Source organism: Caretta caretta, chromosome 3, assembly GCF_965140235.1.
Source record: "Caretta caretta isolate rCarCar2 chromosome 3, rCarCar1.hap1, whole genome shotgun sequence".
In the NCBI taxonomy this organism is placed as follows: domain Eukaryota; kingdom Metazoa; phylum Chordata; order Testudines; family Cheloniidae; genus Caretta; species Caretta caretta.
Window position 1 is genome coordinate 152,964,668 of NC_134208.1, and position 9,813 is coordinate 152,974,480.

Consider the following 9,813-nt stretch of genomic DNA (forward strand, 5'->3'; position numbering starts at 1 on the left):
GAGGGAATTTGGACAGTGAGTAACAATTCCTCCCGAGAGCAACTCCTGGGCCAGTGCAGCAGTGAACTGCCCCTTAAAAAAGGATGAGCCTAAAGACTCAATTTAGCCTTTTAAATTGTAAGTTCCCCAGGATAGGAGATGTCTCTTGAAAGGTTTTTGTCCAGCATAATGGATATCCAATGTGCCTGCAGTTTCTGGGTGATACAAACAACAACAACCACATTTGGCTGCTGATTTCATGTTCCCCTGTTCTATATATGCATTGTCTATATTTTAAAATTTCCATCTTCATACTCAGCTGTGAAGCAGCTAGCTCACTGTTTATACCTTGTAAATAGTTTTTAAATACATGAAGTGTTACATATTCATGGTACTGTATAGTCAGTCATTGTTATTAAGTACTGAAAACAAGGTATTTTATTTCAGATTATGTAGAGAAGTAAAATGATGTAAATGAGAAACACTTGGAGACACAATAATGATTTTTTCCTCAGAAGAAGTGCCTCAGGCAGAGAATAAGAGCCCCTGCAACAGCAGGAAATTGATTAAATGAGATATACCCAGATGATCCTGGCAAGTGACCTGCATCCCATGCTGCAGAAGAAAGCAAGCCGCTGCCCCCAAAGTCACTGCCAATCTGACATGTGGGAAAATTCCTTCCTGACCCCACATATAACAAGCAGTTAGACCCTGGGCATGTGAGCTAGAACCAGCTAGCCAAGCACCTGACTGAGATAATGCTCAGTGTCACCTTAGAGCACCAGCTCACCCTGCCCATTGTCTCATCTCCAGCTGTGGCTATCTCTGATGTTTCAAAGGAAGGAGACTTCCATCTGTCTCTAATGGGGAGGGAGAATTTTAAAACTGGTGCAGGGCTTTAAAAGTGTAAAAATAAGAATATACAGAATTTGGGAACATGCCATGTTTCCTTTATCTTCTAATCATTCAGAAACAGAGTTTATAATTTCTTTATTTGGCACCACCACCATGTTCAGTTCTGCACTGAACAAAGAGATATAAATAACAAACTAGTTAAATGAGTCCCATGTGATCAGAAGGGTCTGTTCAGCTCCCCTGAGCTATGCACCTATCTTTATGCGATACCTCTCAGTTCAGCTAAACTGAGAGGTATTGTATAAAGATGGGCACACAGATCCTAAAAGAGACAACAGTGAAGGGAAAGGAACTCTATCCTGCCTTTCTCCAACACTTTCTCACTCCACCAGAGCCCTGCCGTCTTCCAATATGGCAGATAGCCCCATTTCCACTTATGCTGGGAACTCAGGCAGCTGCAAACCTGCACATGAAATTTGATCATAGGAAAAATGGGGTTAATTTCAAAGCCAAAACTATTGGTTTTTTTGGGGGGGGGCAGGAGGGGGGGGAATGGAATTTACAAACCTATTTCAAACCAGACTTGTAAGGTTTTGGATTATTCTGTTAAGAACATAGCTCCTTCAGCATATGGGAGTCAACAGACCTCAGTGATTGGTGTACGTGTTTCACAATATATTACTTTCAGTATATTTTAATATGGTTCATAAAGAAAATTTAGGGTGAAGTGGCCCATTATTTCAATTTCCTGACCAGATTATCATGTAGTATTTACTTAGTGCGTTGGGCAAGAGGTAGATTTTTATAAAATATCTGCTTTAAAAACAGCCATTCAACAGACTCATATTGAAACCAAATATATTTCTCAAGGATTTTACACACTCACAGCCAGAAAATCTAATTGCAGGGATCTTTGTGCATCATGAGTTGTATAGTGTGTAACATGAAGTGAAATAACACCCGGTTTTAAAGCAATATCATTAATGGGTGATAGAGAGGTTGGGGAGGAAGGTGGACAATATGTACTCAAGGAGCTATATTCAGAAAAAGATGGATAGTAAAGGGTCAGTAGTGTTTATGGATGCTGAATTGTCACGATACACATCTTTTTTGTGAAGTTCCCAAGGGAACACCAGTCATTCAAGAACATCAGAGAAGTCTTTAATAAACTAGGTGAGAAATTGTGGTCCCACTAGAGTCAACAGCAAAACTACCATTGACTTCAGTGGGGCTATGATTTCACTCTAGATCTTTAAATCCTGACACCAACACTGTGATACCCGAAACAGAGACAGGTTAACTGATAGATAAAGGATGTGACCAAGTCTCTGTGACCTGCAATTCTTTAAGGTAACAGCAGAACAATGAGTGTTATGATAATGCTTCAGGTCTCAGGCATCAGGGTATTAGTTATTACAATTAGAGGTTAAGATGGCCCCTCCATAGAAAGAGTACAGAATACATTTTAAAGACTGTTGAATACCCTAATTATTGAAAAGAAAAAGAAAAAAAGGGGGGAAGAAAAGAAAAAAATCAAGAGATGACTCACCCATAATAATAAATCAAAACATATGCTGCAATAGCTTTGAAAATTGACCATACTAACCATGTAAAACAACATGATGCTGAAGGAGTGTCTGTGACCAGAGGCAATTTGACAGGAAGACCAGATTTTTTAATGACAGAGAAAAAAAGAGTAATCTAACAATGAAGAAAGTGGATTTACATAAAGATACAAATAGGAAAGTAAGCCCAATCGTCACCTATCTAGCAAGTTAAAAAAAGATCTTAATATCATGCATATCCTATGCTTTTATTCCTTTTTAAAATTTTGACAGTGTCCTCAATTTTTTTGTTTATTTTCAAATATTCAATCATGTTTCCATGTGATTACATGACAAACAGTCTTGGAATATTGCTGATGTGTTTCATTGATCTTTTTGTGTTTTATTTTCTGTGGCAGAACACAACCAAAGTCTGTTCATTTAATAAAATGACTCCCTCTTCAGAAATATGTAGACTATAGCTTTCAGCTTAATTATTTTTTAATATAATGAAAACAAGTTTCTTATGAACAACTGAGGTGTTCTAGGAGTAACAATGGTGGCTCTTATTTTGCCACAATGGAAAGGAATTTTGGCATGCTAATTACAGACTGATATGTAATTAAAATCAACAGAAACTGAGGGGCGGGGGGGAGGGTGCTGGATGAATTAAGGAATCGAGTGAGTAAGAACACATTTGTAAATATATTTTTGCCTTGAAAGAGCAGTGAGTGGAGGAGGAGAAAGTTTTAACCGTGCTTACAAAACATTTGTTCAGATAATTGGCTTTGTGACAATGCAAATGCAGTTATCACCAACTGGAAATATTCTGTAGTTTTATCAACAATAAGAGCACATATTTAACCATTTGAAAACAAGCATTATCACCTTTATAACAATCAAAGAAGGAAGTCAGATAGCCTTGATTTGATTAGAATGAATACATAATTAGGCTTTTATCACTTGAAGATAAAACCCATATGAAAGCTGGGTCAGAGTAGCAGGTAGTCACATTGGTAAAAGGAATCTGCACTTTTTATTCCTAATGTAAAACCAGGGCTTCTTCTAGCCAAAGGTCAAACAAGATGGATGAAGAATACGACTCACACCAGCATAGGTTCAAATAAAAAAAGAAAAAGGGTGTAGATTCCCACAGCTCAGAAGCACTGCATAGGTGAGCTATGTAACACACCCAGCTGGTCGTCATATCTTCCAGCAAACTCCCTGTGTAGCCCCACTCTCTAGAAAAAAATAGATGCTTTTTGCCAGTTAGCTTTGGTAACTTGAGTTTCCTCAGAATGCTAATAATCCAAGCTCTGGCATGCTCAAGACAGTTTAACTCTCTACTTGCCAGGCACAGCCCAGGTTCATCTATCCTATCAAAGTCTTTTGCTGAAGATATCAATACAACCAATAAAATTTAAAACCAAAGTCTTAATTTTAGTTATAAATGAAGGAATCAGTGCATTCATAGTATAGTTAAACTGAAGATATTGTTTAAAAGGTTTCATGAGCAAACAAATCCACATCACTATAAAATAAGGGAAATGCTCATAATTACATTTTACAGGGAACAGCAATGTGGTGAGCCCTGATACAGTTCAAGACATTTACTGAGTAAAGTCTCACCTATCGTAAGTGTGAGACAATTGCATCATCCTTTTGTCTGATGCATACAAAATTGCAATACTACCAATTTACAATCCTAAAGAGCAAGTTCTTAAGCACAGAATTGGGAAACACAACTCTCTCCTCCTATAGCTAAATTAGGAAATTCCATTTTGAGCAGAGATGTTCAGCAGAGGCGATGACTTCCCGAGTTTCATGCAACAACAGGGAGGAGAAAAACATATTTGAACAAACAGGAAATTGTGATTGTAAAGCCACAAAAATTAACAGAGGGATTCATGGCCATGTGTACTACCTGAAACGACCTTCAACTAATATTTTGAAATGGACTACGTTTCATGCTGATGATGTCCTTTCAAATATATTTGAAAACACATCAAAACGCATGAAACAATCATAATATTTTCTGTAGCCTGCACAAGAATAACTCTTCCACTTGTGCATATGCATTATAATACAATCATTAATTATCTGAATGCATACTCCTTTTTCCTTCAGGGCCACAGCCTGATTCAGTGTGTAGTTAGAAAATGAATGGAATAAGCTTGTGTAGTGAATCTGAAATGGTATTTCCACATTCACGAAATAATTTGGATTGTGTGCAGTGAATAAGGAAGACTGAGAAATAAATGAGACAACAATACACAGTAAACAACAGTACACAGGGCCCTTGCTTCATTCAGTGTACGGGATGCATGGTGGGAAGCATATTACCATGGGGCCACAAGTTGAGTAACAAGAATAAATATAAAAAAAACCCACAATCATTCACAGAGTAGTATCCAACTTGCACACTAAATGAAGCAGCGGTCCTACAGCAATCTGAACTTTGGGATTTCCACACTTCTGAGAGCTTCATTCTACAACATTAACATTCTTTAGTTATTATAATGAGGAGTCAAGATACAGTGCCACCAGCACTATCATGAGTATGTACATTAATCAGAAAGTAGTAAGGACAACACTGGAGGCCCATTCATAATTGTTCTTAAATCTTATTAAAGTTAATAAAAACTAAACAGGGAGATTAAATTTCCTCATGCAAACCCCTTTTCTTTAGAGTTGCATAATGTGAGGGCTATGAAATTAACTTTTCTGAAGGACCAGTGGAGATAAATCAGCGGAATAGGAAGAACTAACCTAATATGGATTCCCCATATAACATCAACAAAACAGGCAATCATAGCAATGCTAAGTTAGGCTCCATCATCAGCCCCTTTCTATAAGCAGAAATTCCATGGAATTCTTGCATGCCTATCAGATTCAGATGGATCAGCATTTAGAGGATAAAAGCACAATCCATTTTTAAATCACCATGGCAAATGATTACCAGATTGCCTTCAAATAGTATAATGAAAGTTACCAGTGACCCCATGTAACTGCTTATTATTTACAAGATTAAAACCTACCATTCCGCAACTGGTTTGGCAATGCTTTCAAAAACTGCATCTTGTTTTGCCTCCTGATCAAAAATTTTCTGAAATCTGAAAATAATAAACAAATAATCATGCAGTATCTTAAAACACTACTTGATTTATAATTTTTGTTTTTCTGTTTGTAACTAGTCCATGTTTACGTCATTGGGCTTATATAACCTAGTACAATGTTTTCCCTGTAGCCTTAATAACCAGTGTCCTGTTGTGCTATCGTATACAAATAGACTGTAAACAGTAGTGCTTTGACAAGATCTGTACAATAAAACCCTCTGATAAAATGAGGCAATTTAAGGGGGAAAACCTGTATTTTACAGCTATCAAGGGGATCAGTGTTTGCAACTGGCATCACACTGAAAACTGGATAAATTAATTATCCTATAACCAAGCAGCACATATAAACAGTACAGTCAGGCTCTCAATTTTTAGACTACAATGAAATGTAGCAACTAGGAAACATTATAATCAATAGATGAACATAAAAAAAAAAAATCTAAGCTTCTATCACTTACTATAAGCCAACACCTGCAGTTGTTCTGTTTGGCATTATAAGTTTACATAGTTCTTTATTCACAGAACATATAAAAAACGTGGTCTGGGCCTCCAAGGGTTTACAGTGTACAGTTACTCAGACAAATGCAATACATGGGGAAATATTCAGTGCATGAGGTATGGAGACATAGGTCCCTATCTTGTAAACCTTTATTCAGATGAGTAGTTGTACTGAATTTGTTTAATCTTAATGACACTGCGCACAGAAGTATAGAATTGCAGGATCAGGCCCATAGTTGGTGAGATGACCAGTGTAGGAAGTCTTCACCAAAAAATAGTGAGTTTTAGGGAGGAAAGAGAAAGTATTTGGCATGTAGCATTCCTTTTGTATGTATGGTTTTATGATAAAAGATTAAAAACAAAGAGCATTTCCTTAAGGATCACAATGCTCAGTATTTCTCAGAATTCATTTTCACAGACTCCCATAAGAACAATAAAGACACCGAAAATGTCAGCATCCATTAAGCTGACATGGGCATCTGCAACCTAAACTGGTGTTGCATAGAGCCTGTCCAGTGACATCAGCATGAGTTACAGATGTTTGTTTGGAGTCCTACGCTACAGCAGATTTTAGATTTTCTTCAGCATCAAATTTCAATTGATATGAAATTCCATACAAAATGTTGCATCCAAATTTTCCATACAAAGGATGCTATCAAGTAATTGTTTTTATTTCTCATCATTTGTAATATCTTCTTACAAATGTATAAATGTTTTTTCTAAGATGATAGTTTCCCTTTTCATTTGACAAACTATAATTTTCTTCACTGTGTTCTGATTAGGCCTGAAATCAAAAAATTCCAGTTAGAAAGTGCTTTTTGTCAACAAATCTTTGGCTAAAGTCACTATCCACCCTATGCTGGCTCATTAGCTTCTGCAGGAGCATAAGGTCCCTCCCTCACTCTGGCCTTGTCTACACTAAAACTTTATAGCCAGCTGCTTGGGTGCAGGCCTGTAAACAGGAGTCAGGCATTTTTACCACAATGTCATGTAATAGTTTGATGAAGCATACAAGTTCAGCTATTAAACTTTTCTAGTTTTATCATGTCTTGCCCTGAAATCATGATAGAGAATAATGTACTGTAGCACTGAAAGATTCCTCTTGTTAAAAAGTCTTTTTAAAAATCTTACTAAATATACCAAAACTGTATTGTGTGGATCAGAGATTAATAAGAAACTTTTACTGACTCTCCAGGGAACTGGCACACTGAATCTAGTGGCTGATCCTTACACAATTATCTTCTCTGTAGGCAATGGTGATACTGAGTATAGAAAATGGACTCTCTTTAACAGGAGGAAAAATAATAAGCTGGGCTATAACACAGATCTGGTAATGTTGAAAGTGATCTTAGTATAAATTGCATGAGGAAAAAATCAGAACAAAATAAACTTACTTAAACTTGTAGCTTTCTCGTTTATTATTGACAAATCCATCTGCCAAGTCACGTGGTACAATAATCTCTAAACTGGAGGCTGATTTCTCATCTTCACCAACTGAATAAATCTGCAAAACAAAATTACTTCAGCAATAGAACAGTGGTTTGTACCATAGCTCTATCATCTTGATGTGTTTACCTGCATGATCTCATTAAGATCATATACAGGAATGTAGACTAATCACAATTCCATGGTGACAAAAGGGAGAAAGCCCAGTTTGCCCTCCTTCAAAAATATAGCCCTTGCCATTTGAGCTCCAGAGGATTCTGCATTACACAGTAGACAACTGTCTCTTTCACCCACCCACCCCAAAATAAGATTTCAAAATATCTAAATGCAGTTAGACACCAAATCCCTTGACAGAATTTGCTTAATAAAACCACTTTCAAATATCTGACCAAAGATTTATTTTAAAAAAAAAAAGGAGTACTTGTGGCACCTTAGAGACTAACCAATTTATTTGAGCATGAGCAATCAAATAAATTGGTTAGTCTCTAAGGTGCCACAAGTACTCCTTTTCTTTTTGCGAATACAGACTAACACGGCTGTTCCTCTGAAACCTTTAAAAAAAAAAAGAAAACCTGAAGAAGTGTTTATTGTGTGAGACTAATAAGGCACTCATCAGGTAGTTTTTGGACCACAATTTAAGGAGCTTGGGGTTTATTCGGGGGGGGGGGGCGTTGTTGTTTTTTACATACCATTTATGAAAATGTTTTCCTTAAACTTTTTATTTTTCATTTCAATGAAGGTGAAGTATTTCAACTCAAGCATTCACTTCCAATATCCACAATGATGATTTCACTAAACAAGCTTCCTGTAAGCATGTAGAAAATCAGCTCCTTGCCCCCAAAGGTCACCAGCTTTACTAGAGCATAATTTCGTGTTTTAAGGGTCCCTTTAACACTCAATGTCTAGGGCTTTCTACTCTGCACTGGGCCACTTAAAATCATCCCGGCGCTGCAACAAGTCCTGCCCTTCGCTACACGGGCAACCAGCCTCATAAACGAGGAATCATGACAGGGACCCTCAAACAGCTCCTATCAACCCCCGCCCCCAGCGGGGCGCCCCGGGCTGCCCCCTGCCCCAGGCACCCCGCTCCACCCCCTGCCCCTCCCACCCCGGGCTGCACCACGCCACCATGTGCTTCCCAGGTTGGCTGCAGCCCGGCTACTTTCCCCGCGGGCACGTACCCCCGCCTGCTGCCGCCTGGCCAGGGGCTTCACCCGGGCATAGATCTGGATCGTTTGCTTCACCATCTCTCCGCTCATCAAGGGGGGAGGGGGAGACTAGGCCCTGCCATAGCAACGGTAACCAAGGAACACTACCCAGCATGCTCTACGCCGGGGGGGGGGCGAGAGGGGGCGGTGCTGGCGCAGCGAGCTACGCATGCGCATGCCGGAGAGGCTGCCTGCCGCCTGCGTGTGATTTCGTCCGACTTCCCCCGCTCCAATCAGCGAGTGGCGTTAATTCTCTGGGGCGCCTCCCCGGCCCCCCCCCCCCTGCGGAACGCGGTGGTGCCCCGCGCGCTGCCCGACCCGTACAGAGGCGGTGAGCTGCCCCGCCCCCGCTTTGGTCGTGCAGGGGGCGCCGAGTCCCGCCTCACCGGCACCGCGGAGTTGAATGTAAATGTTCCCGCTGCTCCTGGCGTAAGAGTGGCCATGCCCTGTGTGCGAGAGCAGGAGTCCCACGGCGTTTGCCTTACAGCCCCAGCGCCTGCGAGCATGTAGCTACATGAGACTTCGCGTTAAAAAAAGGTTTCTAGCCCTCATGGCAGAGAGAAGCTGAACCACCAATCAGACAAACGAGACATACCGTGTATTTATTTAAAATAAGTCTCACGCTATTTAAATGAATTTCATTATTTTGGGAAACAGACTCAAGTGTTTTTAATCTTAGCGTGGGTAACCCTACAATTAATACTGTATCTTCTTTTGAGGGAAAAATTGTCAGGTACAGGAACACTGATGCAGGGACTGAAGACGTTCTTGTCAACTGCTGGAAATGGCCCACCTTGATTATCACTACAAAAGGTGCTCCCCCCCCCCCGCTGGTAATAGCTCACCTTGCCTGATCACTCTGGTTACAGTGTGTATGGTAACACCCATTGTTTCATGTTCTCTGTGTATATAAATCTCCCCACTGTATTTTCCACTGAATGCATCCATGAAGTGAGCTGTAGCTCACAAAAGCTTATGCTCAAATAAATTGGTTAGTCTCTAAGGTGCCACAAGTCCTCCTTTTCTTTTTGCGGATACAGACTAACACGGCTGCTACTCTGAAACATGGACTGAAGAGTGTGTGGAGGATCGGAAAGAGCAATGATAAATTACAGCAAATTGGGTTAGGGCAGGTCTAACGGTGTGGCACACAGGATTCCACTTTAG

At 39.7% G+C, this 9,813-nt stretch overlaps 1 protein-coding gene across 1 annotated transcript in view; it reads right to left on the bottom strand.

Moving 5' to 3' along the window:
* KIF6 (kinesin family member 6) overlaps nucleotides 1-8,719 on the bottom strand; it is a 284,325-nt gene extending 275,606 nt beyond the window's left edge. The window contains exons 1-3 of the mRNA XM_048843480.2: nucleotides 8,620-8,719; nucleotides 7,387-7,496; nucleotides 5,417-5,491 (exon numbers count right to left, since the gene is read on the bottom strand). Of these exons, the coding sequence (XP_048699437.2) occupies nucleotides 5,417-5,491; nucleotides 7,387-7,496; nucleotides 8,620-8,697 (263 nt within the window). The 5' untranslated portion in view covers nucleotides 8,698-8,719. The remainder of the gene's footprint in view (nucleotides 1-5,416; nucleotides 5,492-7,386; nucleotides 7,497-8,619) is intronic.
* Nucleotides 8,720-9,813: the final 1,094 nt, after the last annotated feature.